The sequence below is a fragment of the Anolis sagrei genome, chromosome 1 (genome assembly GCF_037176765.1).
Source record: "Anolis sagrei isolate rAnoSag1 chromosome 1, rAnoSag1.mat, whole genome shotgun sequence".
NCBI lineage: Eukaryota > Metazoa > Chordata > Lepidosauria > Squamata > Dactyloidae > Anolis > Anolis sagrei.
In genome coordinates, this window is record NC_090021.1 from 330,610,005 (window position 1) to 330,631,995 (window position 21,991).

Below are 21,991 nucleotides of genomic sequence, written 5' to 3' on the forward strand. Positions count from 1 at the left end.
GCAAACAGACAGAGAAAATACAAAATGTGTGAATTTGGTCATTGATTAAATGTCCTTTGGCCAGTATCTGGCCACTTGAAGTGCTTCTGGTGTTGCTGTAAGAAGGTCCTCCATGGTGCATCTGGCTGGGCTCAGGTTGCATTGCAGCAGGTGGTCAGTGGTTTGCTCTTCTCCACACTCGCATGTCGAGGATTCCACTTTGTAGCCCCATTTCTGAAGGTACACTCTGCATCTTGTGGTGCCAGAGCACAGTCTGTTCAGTGCCTTCCAAGTCGCCCAGTCCTCTGTGTGCCCAGGGGGGAATTTCTCATTTGGTATCAGCCATTGGTTGAGGTTCTGGGTCTGAGCCTGCCACTTTTGGACTCTTGCTTGCTGAGGTGTTCTAGCGAGTGTCTCTGTAGATCTTAGGAAACTATGTCTGGATAATCTGTAAGCTGCAAAAAGGCCACCATACTCGGATCTGCATGCATTATTCACCAAAACATCACAAAGCCTTAGACACTTGGGAAGTGTCCGAACGTGATCAAATACAAAAGCTAGCATAGTAATCTTGTTTGCTGTGTACTAATCTTGTTGTGTTTCAAATAACAACAACAATATCAAGAAGAATAGCTACTGTTTCCTTAGGAGCGGAATAATATTTTCTTAGTGCTCCAATGTAAAACACATAGCAATTCTGGTCACTGATGGGAAAGCTTCTTCATTGTGATTCCTCATGCAGATTAATGCATTTCTACTTGCTATAGTATTAGCTTCTAGAAAAGTTGTTCCTGTAGTGTCTTACCTTGTATTCTTTAAGTAGGCCTTTCACTTGGGTTGCAGAACTCTGCAAATCAATAGTAGCCTTGTTGCTTTTTTGTTGGTCAATGTGGTTCATCCAGGCAGTCAATTCTGTGATGGCCTCATGGGATGGCAGCTTTGCCATCTGGAGCTGGAAAAGAATTATGGAATCATTCTAACGTTCATACTTGAAGGTTTGGTTTTTATGCATTTAATTATTCATGGCTGATGCTTCTTCTTTATGCTTTCAAGTTATCCATCCAAGATAACAGTTTGGTGTATGCACCCATGCTTTCTTGCATGAGCAAGATGTGTGGATGGAATATACCTTGCTTTTCAGGAGGATTAGGCTTCCTGGAGGCTTTCTTTTTAAATGGAATGTGAACATTACATGTCTTGTTTTTGTGTTAAAAAGCTGTGATTTCACTATGAGACAGTGCAGTGGGAATTTCAGAAACAATGGAGGAAGAAGGGGCCGAATGCAGTCAGTACATGTTGCCCATCTGCTTGTTTGGACAAGAGAGCATTTATTGTTCCCATGTTTTTCTGTGAAGTGGCACATCTCTCTCTCTCTGTCCACCATGGAGGCACAGCCTCCATGTTAAGGAATACTCTCCAAGAACATGAGTAGGGAATTTAAAATTCCCTACTCATGTTCTTGGAGAGTATTCCTTAACATTCACAATTTTAAAAGAAGCATAGATTTTACAAGTGCATGAGCTGAAATGGGAGCAAGGAAAATGATTTACATTAGGGACACAACTACTACAACAAATCACACTTGAAGGACTGTGAAGACTGCTGAAGAACTTGTCAGGCACATCCCAGAATATGAAATCAATGGGACTTCAGCACATTTACTTTACTTGTTTGCAGGATTATATCTTTTAGTTTTATGCAAATTCTTGTCATCTTTGATTCATAAGAAAGCTGCAATAACAGTAGCATTTAATACTGAAAGATCTTGCGTAGGCAAGATGATAGCTAGGAAGCCGCTGAATACAAGCATGATTGAGCTGCACAATATAGCAGCGCTGAATACTGGGCTCTTGATTTTCTTTTTTTACCTGGTGAAACTTCTCTTGGATGCCTGGCAACTGGGAAGTCAGATCAGCCCACTTCTGTTCATACTCTGTCAAAGACGACCGCAGCACCGCAGCATCTGATTCCTTGAGAAGCAAGAGCTGATTGCCGGTGCTCAGCACTGATGACATCAAGGAATATTTTTCAGCAATTTCTTTAGTAAATTCCTAAAGAGCAGCCAAAAGACAAAGAAAACAACAAGAAAAAGGGAAGAGTTCACAAAGACATAAGTGAAAAAATATTATGAAATATAAGAAAACGTTGTTGCTTGGGTAGTAGTATTTTGCTTGCTTGTTTATGAGACGGACACTGTAGTGCAATGGTTAAGGAACTAGACAGGGACTACAAGAAAGGAGATTCCACTTGAACATTAGGAAGAACTTCCTGACTGTAAGAGCTGTTTAGCAGTGGAACTCTCTGCCCTGGAGTGTGGTGGAAGCTCCTTCATTGGAGGCTTTTAAACAGAAGCTGGATGGCCACCTGACAGGGCTGGCCATCCTGCTTCTTGGCAGGGGGTTGGACTGGATGGCCCATGAGGTCTCTTCCAACTCTATGATTGGGAGATATAAGTTCAAGCCCACACAAAGCCATGGCACCATTGGGTGTTTTGACCAATCACTTTCTCAAAGGGTTGGTGTGAAGGATAAATGCAAATGTGACTAAGTAATCTATAAATAAGATGCATGCTTCCAGCTGAAAATGGAACATCTATGTTTCGAAGCAGTATATTCTGTGTACTAGATATTGGGAATACATACAGGGAGCTCTTTAAACTGATTACTATTGAAAACAAAGTATTAGAAAATACTATATGGAATGTTGACAGTTTCTGTGCTTTCTAATAACTGTCTACTACACAAAAATGGCTCAACTTACAAGTAAGCTCTGTATATTGTCTCTGACCGTGCTGAGCTCCTGGGATGCATCAAGCGACTGCTCGTTCCAGTCATTCACACGCTGTTGAGCTACTGCCAACCAGCGATCCAAATCCTTGGATTCTCGGTTATAGCTACAGAACAAATTAACATTGGAATGAGAATAAATGGCCAACAATACAGACCTTCAAAGGTGGCTGGGAATTACATAAAAGCAACATGAAACAGCCAAATAATTGTTGTTTAAAGCGGCAATTACTGACGAAGCAACACTATGTGGGCAGGGAACTGTGGCCTGCCCTTCATAGATTATTATTAGCACAATGGCTGGTATTCATGCAGGTCTCTTCCAACTCTTTGATTCTATGATTCTAAGCAGTATCTGGAAGCCACAGAAAGTGGTAACTGTGGACTGCCATGTCTAAGTTGCCTGCGTCCTGCCTGCCTGTGTCCTCGGCGTTCCGGCTGCTTGCGGCTGCGCCGGGTCCTGTCGCTTGGGAGGTGAGCTCTGCCCTGCTCGGGCCGGCATCGTGGGCGCCATCTGCTGCTTCGGCGGCCGGCGAGACTCAACTTCCCAGCGTGGCTCAGCGTGACTCAGCGTTCTGGCATCCCGCTGCGCTGGGCTGCCTGCGGCCTCGGCGCTCCTGCTGCCGCGCGGCCGCGCCTGGATCTCCAGGGGAGGTGGGCCACGATCCTCCCACTCATCGCAGCCGAGGCCTAGTGCACGGCGCGGCCTGCCCCGCGGCCGACTACGGCGAGGCGCCTGCGGACGCGACTCCGACATCTCCTGGCGTCCCGGCGCCCTTTGTGATTCCCCGACCTCCGGGGGTCCTGTGGCGCTTGTGACTCGAGAAAGGACTGGCCTTCCACCGTGCCGGCCCCTGCTGGTTCAGTCCGGCCCTCATCGGTCCCGGCTTGAGTCGGCCCTGTGTTGATTGAGTTGTGTTGTCACCATCTGGCAGATTGTGTTGACCGAGTTTGTGTTGTACTATCTGAGTGACTGTTTGTGCTGACCGAGTTGTGTTGACCGAGTTGTGACTGTTTGTGCTGACCGATTTGTGTTGACCGAATTGTAGTATTATCATCTGGCTGACTGACTGCATTCTCCAGCTTTCTGTGCCAGCAAGTTTGCCTTGGAAGACTACCTACAACAGGCCGGTGCTGACTGACTATTGAGATTCTTATATCCCTGTGCTGATTTTTAAGACTCTCGGCCGAGCATTGTCATCTTTGTGAGGGGGGAGGGGTGGGCTGTCCGCCACCAGGTGTGAGTCGCCCACCATCGCGGCTGTTAACTTAGAGCCCGGAAGACTAACATCAACCACCCTTTGACGCACATCCAAAGTCCATTGTTCCTTATTAACAACTGTATGTTTTCTTGCACTATTCGCCGCACTTTAACAGACTATAAGCCTGCTGAATAGCACTTTGCCAACCGCCCCATTCCTATTGCTGCTAATCCCTAGACCTGTATGCTGCTATTTGATCCATCTTAGCACTTTACCTCCATGCTGCACTTTAACAGGTTTTGATCAGATACCAACAGCACTTTGCACATCGCACTTTAGGAACTTGTAGTGCTAGAAAGTGCGCAACTGTACCCATGTGCTCCACCATTCCTTGGTATATATTATCGGTACTACTAATTATTGGTGGAGGGGAAAAGGGACGTAGCGGGCTGGAGACTGTGGGAAACAATGGGGCGGGGGGGGGGGGAACAAAGGGAGTGGAAATGTGAACCAACTTAAGATCTTAACAGATCAAACAACTAGTTATGAAGTGCAAGCGGAACGCACTGCGACGGAATGTGGCATGGAGGGGGGAGGATGTTCCACTAGCCGAGGGGCCCCCATAGAAGTGGTGGTGGGAAAGGGGAGATGCGGAACAAGGAGACCAACAATTCGGCCTAGGGACCGTGCACCAACATTAGTAATTCCAAACCGGTCTCCTTATATGGTAAATTGGTGTAACCAGGTTGGCGGTCCCTCCGGGTTGAAGGTGGTGCTGTTGAACGCCAGAACTGTCAACGGAAAAACCACCTTCATCCAAGACCTAATTTTGGATGAGCGGGCAGATCTGGCGTGCATCACGGAGACCTGGTTGGACGAGGCTGGGGGTGTGAATCTCACCCAGCTCTGTCCACCAGGTTTCTCCGTGCAGCACCAGCCAAGATCCGGAGGGCGGGGAGGCGGGGTTGCAGTGGTCTATAGAGATTCCATCCCTCTGACCAGGGGCCCCATCCCGCAGACTACAAATTTTGAATGCGTCCACCTGAGAGTGGGTGACCGGGACAGAATAGGGATTCTGTTGGCGTACCGTCCACCTCGCTGCACTACAGTCTCCCTACCTGAGCTAGCGGGGGTGGTCTCGAGCCTGGCATTGGAGTCCCGGCAGCTCCTTGTGCTGGGGGACTTTAATGTCCACGCCGAGACGGCCCTTTCAGGAGCGGCTCAGGACTTCATGTCTGCCATAGCAACCATGGGGCTGTCCCAACAAGTAACTGGCCCCACTCACTGCGCAGGACACACATTGGACTTAGTTTTCTGCCAGGGATGGGAGGAAGGTGGCGGGGTTGAGGAGTTGACCATCTCTCCGTTGCCATGGACCGACCACTACCTGGTCAGATTTAGGCTCACTGCACCCCCTAACCTCTGCAGAGGTGGAGGACCCATTAAGATGGTCCGTCCCAGGAGGCTTATGGATCCGGATGGATTCCTGACGGCTCTTGGGGAGTTTCCCGCCGCCTCGGTAGGTGATCCTGTCGACGCCCTGGTTGCTCTCTGGAATGGGGAGATGACCAGGGCAATTGACACGATCGCTCCGGAACGTCCCCTCTCAAGTAGCCGAGCTAAACCAGCACCTTGGTTCACCGAGGAGCTGGCAGTGATGAAGCGAAGGAAGAGGGAACTAGAGAGTGTGTGGCGCTCGGACCCGAGCGAGCCAAATCGAACACGGTTTGTGTCCTTTCTGAGGGCATATGACGCGGCAATAAAAGCCGCAAAGAAGGCTTTCTTTGCGGCCACTATTGCGTCTGCAAAGAACCGTCCGGCTGAGTTGTTTCGAATTGTCAGAGGTCTTTTGAGCCCCACCACTCAAGGTGGGGTCCCTGACAACTCGATCTCTCGCTGCGAAGCTTTTGCTCAGTTCTTTGCAGACAAAGTCGCTTTGATCCGTTCTAGTCTGGACACCATGTTAAATGCAGTCTCTGTGGATGTAACAAGAGCACCTGCTTGTCCTATTTTGTTGGATTCATTTCAATTGGTGAAGCCCGAGGATGTGGACAAGATACTTGGAGGAATGAGGCCGATCACGTCCATCCTAGACCCCTGCCCATCCTGGCTTCTGAAAGAGGCCAGAGGGGGATTGGCTGAGTGGGTAACGGTGGTGGTTAACGCCTCCCCTCGGGAAGGCAGAATTCCAGTGAGCTTAAAGCAAGCTATAATAAAACCGCTGTTGAAGAAACCATCACTAGACCCCACCAAATTCGACAACTTTCGGCCTGTTTCCAATCTTCCCTTTTTGGGCAAAGTCCTGGAAAGCGTGGTGGCCTCACAACTCCAGGTATTCTTGAGAGACACGGATTATCTGGATCCGGCACAGTCTGGTTTCAGACCGGGGCATGGAACCGAGACAGTCTTGGTCGCCTTAGTGGATGATCTCCGCCGGGAGCTCGACAGGGGGAGTGTGTCCCTGTTGGTGCTTCTGGACCTCTCAGCGGCCTTCGATACAGTCGACCACGGTATCCTTCTGGGGCGCCTTGTGGAAATGGGCCTTGGAGGCACTGTTTTACAGTGGCCCTGGTCATATCTGGAGGGTCGTTCCCAGAAGGTATTATTGGGGGACACCTGTTCTTCCCCACAACCTTTGTCTTGTGGGGTTCCTCAGGGTTCTATCCTGTCTCCCATGCTGTTTAACATCTACATGAAGCCGCTGGGTGAGATCATCCGGAGTTTCGGGGTACGGTGTCATCTGTACGCAGATGATGTCCAACTCTGTCACTCCTTCCCACCCTCTACTAAGGAGGCTGTCGAAGTCCTGAACCGGTGCCTGGCTGCTGTGACGGTCTGGATGAGGGCGAACAAATTGAAGTTGAATCCAGACAAGACAGAGGTACTCCTGGTCAGTCGCAAGGCCGAACAGGGTATAGGGTTACAGCCTATGTTGGATGGGGTCGCACTCCCTCTGAAGACACAGGTTCGCAGCTTGGGTGTGACCCTGGATTCGCCGCTGAGCCTGGAGCCCCAGGGGACCAGGGGAGCATTTGCACAGCTCAGGCTCGTGCGCCAGCTGCGCCCGTATCTTGGGAAGTCTGACTTGGCCACGGTGGTACACGCTCTTGTCACATCCCGCCTAGACTACTGCAACGCTCTCTACGTGGGGCTGCCCCTGAAGACGGCCCGGAAGCTGCAGCTAGTCCAACGCGCGGCAGCCATGATTCCAACGGGAGCGGAGCGCAGGGAGCACACAACCCCCCTGTTGCACCAGCTCCACTGGCTGCCGATTTGCTACCGGGCCCAATTCAAAGTGCTGGTTTTGACCTTTAAAGCCCTAAACGGTTCTGGCCCTACATACCTATCCGAACGTATCTCGGCCTATCAGCCCACCAGGACCCTAAGATCTTCAGGAGGAGCCCTTCTCTCCATCCCGCCTGCTTCACAGGTGCGGCTCGTGGGAACGAGAGATAGGGCCTTTTCTGTGGTGGCCCCCCGGCTTTGGAATGCCCTCCCTATTGAACTAAGATCAGTCACCTCGCTAATGGCATTTCGGAAAAAACTAAAAACTTGGATGTTCGAGCAAGTTTTTAACTAAATTCCGATGTAAGGTATTTTGACCATGGACTTGCAACCAAGGATAATGAACTGAATTACGATTTTAACTATGAGATGTTTTCGATTTGTATTGGTGGCCCGATACGAAGTATGTTCATATTATGTATGTTTTATGTCTTGTATTTTGATATCTTATTTTATATTTTTAAGTGACTATTGTATTTTAACAAGTTGTAAACCGCAATGAGTCGCCGCACAGGCTGAGATATTGGCGGTATACAAGTGTATCAAATAAATAAATAAATAAATAAATTCAAGGTGTTGGTACTGGCCTATAAAGCCCTAAACGGTTCCGGCCCAAAATACCTATCTGACCGCATCTCGGCCTATGAACCCACCCGAACTTTGAGATCTTCCGGGGAGGCCCTGCTCTCGGTCCCGCCGGCCTCTCAAGCACGGTTGGCGGGGACGAGAGATAGGGCCTTCTCGGTGGTGGCTCCTCGGCTGTGGAACGCCCTTCCTGTAGATGTTAGGCTGGCACCATCTCTCATGACATTCCGTAGGAAGTTGAAGACCTGGATGTTTGTGCAGGCTTTTGAGTAATTCAATGCAATCTCTGGTATTTGAACATAGGAAAGGAACAATGGACGACGAATTTGGATCACGTTTGGATGATGAGGCGACCCGGGTGGGTTTTTTGTGATAATTGTGTATTGATGTTGTTTACTGCTAGAAATGGAATTGTGTAGTTTAATTGTTATGATATATTGATTACTGCTGTTTTTACTGTTTCTGTTGTTTGCTTTCTGGAAACCGCTGTGAGTCGCCCTCGGGCTTGAGATACAGCGGTATACAAGAATAGTAAATAAATAAATAAATAAATAAATAAATAAGTTTCAGAATTCAAATGAATTGGTTGCTGAATCCTGTCTCTGAATAGCTTCAGTACATGGCTTACCTCTTATAACTTTTTTCAAAACATAGGGTGGGTTCACTGCCCCACTACTATGTCAGCCTCTCAGTTTCAGTGGCCACAGGTTCCCTACTTCTGCTCTAGGGGACAACATACATTATTCACTTTCTAATATTTGGATCAGACAGTGTTGATGTAGTTTTTCCTCTAGGGCAGTGGTTCCCAACTAGGACAACTGGCTGGCAATTGCATACTGAACTTGACATTGGATTGTCTGATCCAACAATATCTTTTTGGGTTCTGAAAGGTGCCCTCTTTGTAATTGCACTTTAGGACAATGTACATAGGGAGCACGTACTTGTTTTGTAAGCCAAATCACAACCCCAAACTTTTCCAAAAGAAGAAATAGAATCATCACTATGGTGAAGATTTTGCTGCTGAGCCACCAAAACTTGAATAGCAGAGTAGTGTGCAGTCCATAATGGTTTAGCATGGGCCAACAGAAACAAGTTGCTCAACCAGTCTGATATAAAGTGAAGAATGTAATACATATCACACTGACCTGGACAAGAGTCTGAGTAAGCTATTGAGTCTCTGAAGCTCATGGCCAACTTTTTGAGAAAGAGATGCCCACTGCTCTTGCAGATTTCCAATTTGGCTTTCCAATTCAGGACAGTTCACAAGCTCCATAAGATCCTTCCCTTCTTTCACCAGCTGACCATACCTGGCCTTTTCTTTTTCAATATTCTTCTTGATTTGCTAGGCAAGAACATGATGTGGAGCAAAATGAGAGTTACAAGCCGTTCACAGATTTATTTCCCAAGGCATATGAATACAACATATTAATGGGGCAACAAACACAGTGCAAATCACACATTCTAAAAATACCTGGAGGAGTTGAGTCCTTTCCATTAGCCTTTCTTCTGTTCCTTCCACCAGACTCACAGAAGGCACCTCAGAAGACAGCGCCTCCAGTTTTTGACAGAAGGACACGTAACTCTCATCAAATTCTATCCAGTCCTAACAGAAGGAAACATAGCTTTATGAGAGTATGTTACTGTACACAAGGTAAGCAGATTTTTAAAAATGTGGTTGTTCCAGTAGAGGTTAAAGATCTGGTCTCTGAAATGTTTGGGAACGTAAGTGTTCTGGATTCTGGATTTTCCCCCAGATTTTGGAATATCACATGCAACCCAAATAAATAGAGACTCATTTATGTTAGCACAATGGGTTAAACCGCCAGTTACAGAAAATCTAGCTGACCAGAAAGTTGGCAGTTCAAGCCACGGGTTGGGGAGAACTCCTGCCATCAAATCTAGCTTCTGCGTACCTAGCAGTTTGAAAACAGCAATGTGAGTAGATAAATAGGTACCGCTTTGGCAGGGAGGTAAAAGGCATGCCGGCAATTGGATCAGGAAAACATGCCGGCAATTGGATCAGGAAGGCATCCATGGACAACAGCCTCCTCAGCATGAAAAAAAAATGGAACAATAGCATCTCTCCATGGCTTTGTTGAGCACAGTCTCCAAATGCCGGAGATGGAAAAGAGGGAAGCCTTGCCTCTGTCTATGTACTGTCTGTCTTTGTTGTTAACTATATAATGGCATTGAATGTTTGCCATATATATATTCTGTAATTCGCTTGGGGAGATGGAGCGCAATATAAATAAAGATTATTATTATTATTTTACTGACACAAAACACAGTATCACACAGCAAATGAGATATATATGCTGGATTTCGTAGCACAAAATCACAAGCTGAACACTTCCCAAACATTTAGGACTGTGTGATGTATTTTTATTTATTTATTTATTTACAACATTTCTATCCTGCCTTTCTCAAGCCCGAAGGTGACTGAAGGTGGTTTACAAATTGGCAGCAATTTGATGCCATAACAATCCACAATATACAATTAAAACAGCATTATAAAATAAAATCAATACAATAAAACAATTAAAACATATAATTATCATCATCATCAACAACATCATCATTATGATGATGTTTCATGTACACCACAGCTTCTCACATCATCTGAACCAGATAAAGATATTTACTATTGTTTTTTGCTGATTTCAAGCTACAGTTGATGAATCTGGCTTGTTTTAATTCCCCATAGTTAGTGCTAAAGATAAAAACAGAATGAAAAGCTTTCAAACCTCTTTCTTGATGCCTTGAAACAATTTGGACAATCTCGGTTTATGACTATCACTTAATGGGGAGAAAGGAGGATGCTATGATTCTTGGATGTCCAGGACATAAGGTAGGCAGCTTTGGTAGCTCTAAGGGGCAATGCTGACACATATGGAACATGCACTCTGGATGGAATTATATGCATTTTTCTTCTTTCCTCTTCCAAAATGGAACACTAAGATTTGCCAGGAAGGTCCTGCTCTCAGTCCTGATGCCTTCACCAGTGCGATTGGTGGGGACAAGAGACAGGGCCTTCTCAGTGGTGGCCCCTTGGCTGTGGAACTCCCCAGTGAGGTTAGATTCTCCTTCTCCCTCCTAAAGTTTAGGAAACAACTTAAGACTCTGTTATTCAAGCAGACATTTGGTGAATAACAGAATTAAGGAAATATGGAAATAGTTAAGACATCGGGATTGATGCAGGGCCTCCATGTTTTAGGTTGTGATTGTGACTAATGCTATGCTTTATAGTTTTAATGGTTTTAATGTATTGTCATTTGTTCTTGATTTGAGATGTGATGTTTATTCATGTAAGGCATTCAATTTTGCCTTTGATTATATTGTGAACCACTTTTAGTCCCCCTAGGTGTGAGAAAAGCGGTATATAATGCAATAAATAAATAACTTCAGCCCAACCCCATTCTGACAGGCAGGAACACACAATCAAAGCAGTCCTGACAGATGGCCATCCAGCTTCTGCTCAAAAACCTCTGGAAAAGGATATTCCATCACATTCCAAGGCAACATATTCCAGTGCCGAACAGCCCTTACTGTCAGGAAGTTCTTCCTAATGTTTAAGTGGAATCTTTTTTCCCTGCAGTTTGAATGAATTGCTTTGTGTCCTGGTCTCTGGAGCTGCAGAAAACAAACTTGCCTCTTTCTCTCATCCTTTCAAATATTCAAACATGGCTATTGTCTTCCCCCTCAGATTTCTTTTCTCCAAGGTAACAGACCTATTTCTTTACCTGTAAGAGCATTTCCAGACAAGTTCCTTGTTGGATCGCTTGCTGTTCCAAAGAATCGATATTCTTTTCCATCTCCTTCCAGGATTTCTCTTTCTCTTGTAATACTGAAGGTGCCACTTTTTGAGAACACATCTGCACACGTACAATGTGAGTCTTAAGATTACAGAAAAAGCTCTGCATCCAGAAAGAAAAAAGTTACATTAAGTATAGATCATTAAGCTCATTTAAAAAAACAAAACAAAACCCATCACAATTAATTTCCTTATAGGTGGATTACCGAAATTAAAGGACTTCTTTTGCTATATATATGCCTGGTGGGAGCTTTTACTTTGACAGTAATCACATTTACTTTCTTTATTTGAAGTTTTCGCTTAAAAATAAAAGTGTGTATTTTTTTATAATGGCAAAAATGCCCACCATATTATGGAAATGCATAGTAAGCAACCATAGTTGTTGTTGGGTTGTTGTTTTTATTTTTTTGGACTGTATGGCCATGGTCTAGAGGCATTCTCTCCTGACGTTTCGCCTGCATCTATGGCAAGCAGCCTCAGAGGTAGTGAGATAGTTGTTGTTAATTACTGTATAGACTTGCTTACAAACTGGGAAAATGTTATGCCAAAAAACCCTAGGTTGACTTATGCATGGGGCATTTAGTAAGTAGGCATGAAAAGAGCTTTCTCAATGTCTACTCCAATGGATGAAGAATCCTTCTCGAGGAAGGCTTGGTTGACCTCCACGCTGCTGTCTTCTTGCTGGCAGGTAAAAATTTCCTTATTTAATCAGTTTTCAAAGGATTGTGGCAGCAGTTGTGTGATAGGTAATCTCTGTTTTTAATTGTATTACTTTAATGTCTTAAAATTATTGTTGTAATTGGATTGGTTGTTCAATGCTTTTAGCTACTTTCTTTTAACTTATACCATAACCTGCTTTGGGACCCATACTGGGAGAAGGGAATTGGGGGCCTTGCAAATCACAAACAACACCTCATTCAACTTGCTGTTTGTCTTGGAACAAAGTGAGCTATTTCCCAATTTTGACAGGAGAACACTTGGTTTGCTAAAACCAGGTAGCAATCACTGTGGAAACAGCTTGTTGTTCCTCCACTTTTGCAGTTTTAACTTCAGGATTTGGTGAAAAATGTTATCTCAAGAAGTATTTGAGTCAGAGTTTTCCAAACATATCATGTTGGTGACACATATTTAAGCATGCATCATTTCACAACACAGTCATTCAGTTGTACTAGCAAACGGGAGGTTAAATCCACCCCTTATAAGAGATACAGACACATACATAAATAGTAATAATATCTCCTGAAAATCTTTGATTATTTTTTTAAAATTTGATTTGTAAGATAATAACATATGTTTTCAAGATTTATGTCATTTCTCATTCACATGACACACTTACACACTGCAGTTGACACTCTGGTGTGTTGTGACACAGTTTGGAAAGCTGTGATCTAGGTCCTCCAGTGTGACTCTAAGGCTAACCTCTAGACCTAGTGATTTCTAGAGAAAACAACTTTCTAGGAATATCTAAGTTTTTCAATTAAATTCCATGGTTAGCTTCCAGTGAAAGTTGTTGTAATTCAGCCCATGGTTGTGGCCAATACGATATAAATAGTGATGTGGACCATGGGAACTCTGGGCCCGATCATGGGAACTCCGGGCCTGCGAGCCAACATGAGATTTTAAGTCCTGAAAACGATCAGGCTGTGTCTTCAACGGTTAGTGAAGGTCACATTCCAGAGAGGTGCCGAGATGGTTCTTTAGGGAAATGAGTTCAGAGGCTGAAATCTAAGGTAGAGAGAATAATGAGTTGCAAGATAATGAGCTAATTGGTAGGAGATTCAGTTTTTGTAAACTTCATGCTGTTCAACAGAACTTCCGAAGGTCACAGCACTTGATAGTGCTGTGAAGTCATGGGAGAAGACATGATTTCATGAGTATATTAGAGAGACCGAGGGGATTTTCCACCCAGTCTGGTCAACATTGGTAATTGGGGCAACAGCTCTTGCCAAATCCAAGCCAAGCTTTCTTAAGGAATTGTAGTTCCATGTCTTTGCTCCTGTTTCATGTTTCCAAGTCTGAAGGATTGTTTCTGGAGTTTTCTATTGGATTCTTTGCTTCCTTGTATTTCATGGTTTTCTTGTATTCCTGTGCTGGATGTCCTCCTGTTGCTTTGGGATTTTGTATTACTTTTGTACCCTGAACCTTGTGGACTATTTTATACATATAGACGGAAGTTTTCACGATTTTTGCTACAGTGCTTTTTATATATCTTTAATAAACTGATTTGCTGATTTAACTTGGACTGGAGTGTGGTGGTTAAGTACAGAGGTGTTTCCTGGCCTGGAGTGAAACAAAGTTGATCGAAAAGTCATGCTAGAAGACCTAGCAATTCATAGACAGATGTTCAAAGGCAAAAAAGAGAAATCACAATTTTTAAAAATTTGCATATTTTCACTTTTGTGTATTTCTAACCTCAGTGAATATGGAGGAATTATATGAACACACATATAATCTAATAAGCATGCCACCATCAAAGCTGAAGAATTACTGCTTTGTAGAATGAGCCCTTAGGTTTGTATCTCTGACCAACAGAGCAAGATATTATTTTCTTCTTGACTTATACGAAGAGCATTTCCATACATAATGTGCTTCCCATATTCTGTTGAGATGTAGCCATTTTTCTACTTTGAAGAGACAAAATTAAAGCCATTTTTGTCTGAGAAAAACAGAAGTGACTAACTGCTTCTTTTAACTTAACATTCAAAACATTTAACTAAGGAATCATTTCATGTTTATGCAATCTTTCTCCTGTGCAGTTTGTACACATTACACTCCATTAGGAGGGCTGCATGTTATTTCTGGCAAAGTAATTATAGCAGTGGGTGGATTTTATGATTATCCTTAATGGAGTCCACCCCACTTTATATCTTTTCTATATTTGTGAGGGAAGTATGTGAAAAGCTCCTAGTGACAAGTAAACATGAAACAAATGAATCACCATACTAATCACATCCTTATTTGATTGGTGGACTTCATCTATATCTCTAATTCTCTGTATCATTTACAGCTTGATTTGCTTCCAAAGAACATAAAGTGACACATACTAAGGGTTACCAATCAATCTCTCATCCAGCTACTGGGATAACCTTGCCCTGTTGCTGAAAAGTTTTATGCAGTGCAAGGCTCCTTCAAATGGGGGAAATGTGTCATAAAGTTGCTGGATTTGTTGCTGTACTTTAACTGGCCAAACAGATTTCTGTTGTCCCAGACTATTTAAGATTGGAACAAGTGGACAGAAGGTGACAAAAAACCAGAGTTATTCAGCAAGAATTTGTATGTTGTTGAAGTCTTTCATGGCCGGAATCACTGGGTTGCTGTGAGTTTTCTGGGCTGTATGGCCATGTTCCAGAAGCATTCTCTCCTGACATTTCACCCACATCTATGGCAAGTATCTTAATAGGTAGAGAGGTCTGTTGGAAACTAGGCAAGTTAGGTTTATATATCTGTGGAATCTCTTGTCTACTTGAGGCAATTGTAAATGTTCCGACTGGTCACTTTGTTTAGCATTTAATGACCTTGCAGCTTCAAAGCCTGGTTGCTTCCTGCCTGGGGGGAATCCTTTGTTGGGAGGTGTCAGCTGGCCCTAACTGATTCTTGTCTGGAATTCCCCTGTTTGTTGAGTGTTGCTCTTTATTTACTGTCCTGATTTACCTCCAAACAAAGGATCCCCCAAGGCAGCAACCATCCAAGCTTTGAAGTTGAAAGGCCATTACATGCTAATCAAGGTGGCCAATTGCAACATCCACACTAGCCTCAAACTGACAAGAGTTCTTTCTCCCTCCTTGGACACTCCACAGATATATAAACCTCATTTGCCTAGTTTCCATCAGATCTCACAACCTCTGAGGATGGCTGCCATAGATGTGGGTGAATCGTCTGGAGAGAATGCTTCTGGAACATGGCCACACAGCCCAGAAAACTCACAGCAACTAAATAATTTGTAGGTTCTTGGACCAACTTAGAATAAACCACAATGGGATATGTTAGTGTCTCATTTGACCTTTGGACTCTTCTGACATGATCTAAAGACACATGACTTCTCACAATATAGGTCACAACAAGGTCCAGCTCAGAGCTCCTATGAAGCCTTTACTTGCCATGCGATCAAATACTGCTTCATAGGTAGAAAAGCGAACCATTACAAGAGTAGTGCAAAAGTGCATAAAAAGGAGGAAGGAGGGGTGGAAAAACAAAAGAAAGATGGTGGCACTATTTTTTTATTTTCTCTTGGTAGGGCATCTGAAGAAGTGGGTGTGCATTCATGAAAGCTCATGTGAAAATAAAAGTCAGTTAGTTTTGTAGGTGCAATAGCTAAGAATGAGAAACCTTTACATCTTTAACTGCGTATTGTGATCACTTTCAAGATATAGCCTGAAAACTAAGAAAACTTGCTTTTTTTGGATCAGAGTTCTCAGAATTCCCAAGTTCTAAGCTTTAATCCAACAATCATTTTTTCAAACTTTAAATTTCTTTGTTATTTAGAAGGCTGTGAAAGAAAGAAATCCACCAATGCCACCTTAAAGTGGAGATGGTTCACACCTTTACAAGTTTTTTGAGCAGAAAGTTGTTACCTTATGATTTTTTAGGTGAAACTGTAAATTAGTCTGGCTGGTAGCTTTCAGGCTGGATATCTGAATAACTTTCTCTCGGCCAAGATTTGTGAGCTCTGTTAGTCCCTGTAACAAAGCTTCATACTGCTGCTCACTAATCAACGGTGATGTTAGCTCCCTCTGTTTGGCTCTCAAGATCTTCCAGAGGTCATCCAATACTTCCTGGAAAGAAAACAAGTTATGAAATGTTAATGCAATACTGTTTGGAAGAAGACAGTAGGAGAAGAGGAAGAGTGCATTCCAGATGAATATTTATTTATTATTTATTTATTTACAATAATTTTATCTTGCCTTTCTCAGCCCGGAGGCAACTCATGGCAGCTTACAAATTGGCAGCAATTAGATGCCATAACAGTCATAAAATACAATTAAAACATTTAAAACAACATTATAATAATCCATGCAAAAACCATTAAAATATAATAACCAATATCTTTTTGTTGAATTCATTTTTCAGTAGCATTGTCTAAGCTGTTCCATGTTTCACTTTTTCATAGTTCCAAGTTTGTTTATTATACTGCATTTCCAAAGGTTTGTTCAAAGAGCCAGGTTTTTACATTTTTTCAGAAAGTCAGGAGGAAGGGGGTCGATCTAATATCTCTAGAGAGGGAGTTCTACAGCCGAGGGGCCACCACTGAGAAGGCCCTGTCTCTCATCCCTGTCAGGCACACCTGCGAAGAAGGCAGGATCGAGAGCAGGGCCTCCCCAGATGATATTAATTTCCTAGGTGGTTCATAAGGAGAGATACGTTCAGGCATGTAAGTTGGGATGGGACCGTTTAGGGCTTTATAGGCTAAAGTCAGCACTTTGAATTGTGCCCGGCAGCAAACTGTCAGCCAGTGAAGCTGGTATAACAGAGGAGTTGTGTGCTCCCTGAGCGCTGCTCCAGTTAGCAGCCTGGCTGCCACCCGCTGGACCATTTGAAACTTCTGAACAGTCTTCAAAGGCAACCCCATATAGAGCCTATTGCAGTAGTCTATACAGGATGTGACCAGAGCATGGACCACCATGGCCAAGTCAGACTTCCCAAGGTTTGGGCACAGCTCAAATCAAGTAAGCCACAACTCTGAGTTTCAAGAATTGAGAATGGCTCTTGATAAGATGATTTGGAGATCTCTCATTCATAAGATTTTCCATAAGTCAAAGTCAACAGCAGCATTTAACAACAAATCAGCAATCAAGTGCTTCTCTGTGTTATGGGCCAACATGCTGATTTTGACTTATGGCCACTCTAAGATTCAGTAATCCTCAAACAAACCCAAGTTTTCCATCCTTCTCCGTTTTGGAGACTCGGGGACATGTGTCCTTCCATTCTAAAACCTATATATTTTGTCTTTTTGGCAGTCCAATCAAAGTTTATTCCAATGTATTTAATGATATGTTATCATAGACCAGTGGTTCTCAACCTGTGGGTCCCCAGATGTTTTGGCCTTCAACTCCCAGAAATCCTAACAGCTGGTAAACTGGCTGGGATTTCTGGGAGTTGTAGGCCAAAACACCTGGGGACCCACAGGTTGAGAACCACTGTCATAGACCAATGATAACTTTGCTGACTATGCTAAACACTGTTATTGTTTCTCTTATCTCCACTTCAACCAGACTCTCTCTGGACTTTCAGGAGGGAAGTATCACTGAGAGTATGGCACTATGAAAGCCACTGGCTCAAGGCACTGAGTACCTACAGACATCCACATGCCACAATAACCTTTTCCAAGGAAAAATCAACTAATTACAGTGACCACATGGGTGCCACAGCTTAATGAAGCTACTCTGAACATCTTCAGGTACAAGCATCTAATTCCAAATTCCACCTTTCCTGATCCAGAGCACCAGAAGGTTGGAAGATGACTTATTATTGGTGGTGTGGTAGCTACAAAGCTTCAAATTATATCTCATTTTAAAATGGAGATGTTAGCTCCCTCTGTTTGGCTTGCAACAAGCTCCAGCCTCCTTTACAAAACTGAGGTTGAGAAGGAGTTCATTACAGGCAAATCACATTTCAATAGGACAATAGTGCCTTTGGTGGGAACATAACACATCCCATTGCTCTTCTCTCATTTCAGTCCAGGTTGGAGATAGCTTGATGTTTCTTTTACTAACACAAATATTTTGTGACTGATCTCCTTTTGTAAAAGTGTCTTCCAATGTTCTCTCCCCACCAACCCGCAGAAACCAACAGAAGATGACAACTCCATGAGAAAAGTCCCAAATATATCCTGAAATGATTATAATATCCTGTCTTACATGATAAACTCATCAATATGGTCAAGCAATACATTTTCTAAACTTTGGACTCTTTTATGCTAAAACCCAGCTTGTTTTATTTAATATAATTCAGTTTGTCAACAATGGATGGTTCTAAAGCATAATAATCCTTTGATGTCTTTACCTCTAATTTATCTACTTCATGGACTAGGGCAACAGGCAAAGGAAGTTTTTCTCCATGATCTCTTAGTTTAGCTGTCCGAGTCTCAAAGTTCTGCAGTTCCAACTCATAGTTGTTTGTGATCTAAACAAAACAATGAAATGATCAAAGCAAGGCAAGGTATTACTAGGAGGCTGTGATATTTCTAAGGCAACTACAGGAGGCAAGATTTTTGACAATCTGTGAAGTGGGCAGGATCTTGCAGTTTCCCAGATCCTGATTCCCACTGCTTATTGGAACATCTTATCAGTTCTGCCAGAGACAAATCAGCCATAATAAGAACATTAGGACATCTGAAATTAGAACATCTGAAAGCTACCTCCTACCACCATAGGAGCCTGCCTGACATTTTCAGAGAGGAAGGGGCCCTATTTTCTGTAACAGAAAATGGAGGAATGAAGGGGGGGGGGGAATATATTGTCGAAGGCTTTCATGGACGGAATCACTAGGTTGTTGTAGGTTTTTCGGGCTATATATGGCCATGTTCTAGAATATATAAATCCAATTTTCCTAGTTTCCAATAGATTTCACAACTTCTGAGGATGCCTGCCATCTCAGATTTTTCCTAAGAGAACACCTCTTTAGCAATTTCTAGGACATAGTTCAGATTTCACAATCTCTGAGGATGCCTGCTATAGAGGCAGGCGTAACGTCAGGAGAGAATGCTTCTAGAACATGGCCATATAGCCCGTAAAACCTACAATATCCCAAAAAGAAATGTGGCAATATCTTTTATACAGCAGTCATTGGTTCTTACTTTTGCATGAGCATCTATGAATATAAACCTACTTCTTCGGATACAGTACAGGCTGATATTAAGGCCTCCAGTATAAAGCATATTTATACAGTTGTGGGACAAAATCTTGCCTTGGGCAAGATGAAACAGGTCTTTCAGATATTTACAATGGCAGGTCAGGTTAGCATCGATAGGCGAAAACAACAAATCCACTTATCAAAAGTCAGTTTCCCAGGGTTCAAAACTCTGCAAAGATTCTTTTTTGTTGTATGTACATAGCGAAGACTCTTGTTTACCACCTTTTCTACTTCTTAACTTGAACGTTCTGAATATTTTAAAGCTCTTTGTCATGGCCTATGGCCAGCACAACAAATATACTGAACCTGACTCTTGTATTAATATACATAGGATCTCATCACACTAGAGAACGAATCCACTTTAAATCCGGTTGTTGCCTCCTGCAGAATTCTGGGCTTTGTAGTTTAGGGAGGAGCCTTTAACAGCCTCACTAAACTACGAACCCCAGAATTCTGCAGGAGGCAGAAACCAGATTTAAAGTGGATTCATTCTCTAGTGTGATGAGGTTCATAGTGTGCCATGAAGCCATTGCCTTTGTTCACGCCCTCATATTTTTTATGCCTTCTCAAAGGAGGACCTATAGCAGTGGTTCTCAACCTGGGGGTCGGGACCCCTGAAGGGGTCACGATGGAGTGTCAGAGGGGTCACTAAAGACCATCAGAAAACACATTATTTTCTGTTGGTCATGTGAGTTCTATGTGGAAAGTTTGTCCCAATTCTATCATTAGTGGTGTTCAGAATGCTCTTTGATTGCAGGTGAACTATAAATCCCAGCAACTACAACTCCCAAAATATCAAGGTCTATTTCCCCCAAACTCCACCAGTGTTCACATTTGGGCATATTGAGTATTCATGCCAAGTTTAGTCCAGGTCCATCATTGTTTGAGTCCACTGTGGTCTCTGGATGTAGGCGAACTACAACTCCAAAACTCAAGGTCAATGCCCACCCACCCCTCCAGTATTTTCTGTTGGTCATGGGAGTTCTGTGTGCCAAGTTTGGCCCAATTCCATTGTTGGTAGAGTTCAGAATGCTCTTTGATTACAAGTGAACTATAAATCCCAGCGACGACAACTCCCAAATGACAAAATCAACCCCCTCCAACCCCACCAGTATTCAAATTTAGGCATATTGGATATTTGTGCCAAATTTGGTCCAGTGAATGAAAATACATCCTGCATATCAGATAGTTACATTATGATTGATAACAGTAGCAAAATGACAGTTATGAAGTAGGAAGGAAAATAATGTTATGGTTGGGGGTCACCACAACATGCAGAATTGTATTAAGGGGTCGCAGCATGAGGGAGGTTGAGAACCACTGACCTATAGCATGTCCCAAGAATTCAAGAAGTTAGGTTGGCGTGTACACATAGCAACTCTCTATAGCAACACTCTGATGTGACACTCTCTGACGAAAGAAGTTAGGCTGGCTTTGTCTGTTTTGAGTTTCATACAGGCAGCTAACATATTACTGTTCTACATTGCTAAACTTGTTGACTGAAAGGTTGCAGGTTCGAATCCAGGGAGCTTCCGCTGTTAGCCCCAGCTTCTGCCAACCTAGCAGTTCGAAAACATGCAAATGTGAGTAGATCAATAGGTACCACTCCAGCAGAAAGGTAACGGCACTCCATGCAGTCATGCTGGCCACATGACCTTGGAGGGGTCTACGGACAACGCTGGCTCTTCGGCTTAGAAATGGAGATGAGCACCACACCCCAGAGTTGGACACCACTGGACTTAATGTCAAGGGAAAACCTTTACCTTTACCTTTACCTTTACCTTTACCTTTACCTTTACCTTTACCTTTACCTTACATCACCTTTAATGTTTGGAATTGCTCTACTTTGAGAGCATTAAACTATGTTTTAGGACTATTTTTAGAATGCTTTAAAAAGTTTTAAAATTATATTTTAGATGCTTTAGACCCCAGATCCCAACCTGTGGTCACTGGACCCCCAGTGATCTGCAAGAATGAAAATATGGTCCACAGCCTCACCATTACTACACTGATGCTTTGAAACCACACGGCAACGAGAGCAACAGGTTTTGCAAAGCCCTCTTATAGAGGAGAGGGTGACTAACCGCAAAAGATTATTACTACCACATCGGCTCTAGATTATTAAATATGGTTTTCTGAAGGTGAGCAGATGGTGACTACTGGATGGCATATGTTTTGTGGTCTATCCAATGCAATTTTCTGAATAATCACCCCAAATAACCAAACCGAATCTGAAGTTGACCAAAAACTGATACTTAAGTTGGAGAGTGGTCCCTGGTCAAAGTGTCCCTGGTCAAAAAAAGGTCAGGAACCATTCTTTTGAGGTGTGGTCCAAAAGGGCAATGAATACTCTGATTCTATGCCCTTCTGCATTTGACTTGAATGCAGAATATTTTAGGAATTGTGCTTATCACAGTGCCAATAAGCTCAAAGGGTTGGGGGGGGGGGGGGAATCACAAAATTATTGCTATGATTTTAGAAGAACAATAGCACCC

The 21,991-nt window shown here is 43.4% G+C and overlaps 1 protein-coding gene across 1 annotated transcript in view; it reads right to left on the bottom strand.

The window, feature by feature from the left end:
* SYNE2 (spectrin repeat containing nuclear envelope protein 2) overlaps positions 1-21,991 on the bottom strand; it is a 343,575-nt gene that overhangs the window by 89,675 nt on the left and 231,909 nt on the right. Inside the window, exons 72-79 of the mRNA XM_067468497.1 lie at positions 18,648-18,767; positions 16,220-16,420; positions 11,578-11,751; positions 9,309-9,440; positions 8,983-9,179; positions 2,740-2,872; positions 1,848-2,030; positions 785-931 (exon numbers count right to left, since the gene is read on the bottom strand). Coding sequence (XP_067324598.1) covers positions 785-931; positions 1,848-2,030; positions 2,740-2,872; positions 8,983-9,179; positions 9,309-9,440; positions 11,578-11,751; positions 16,220-16,420; positions 18,648-18,767 — 1,287 coding nt within the window. The remainder of the gene's footprint in view (positions 1-784; positions 932-1,847; positions 2,031-2,739; positions 2,873-8,982; positions 9,180-9,308; positions 9,441-11,577; positions 11,752-16,219; positions 16,421-18,647; positions 18,768-21,991) is intronic.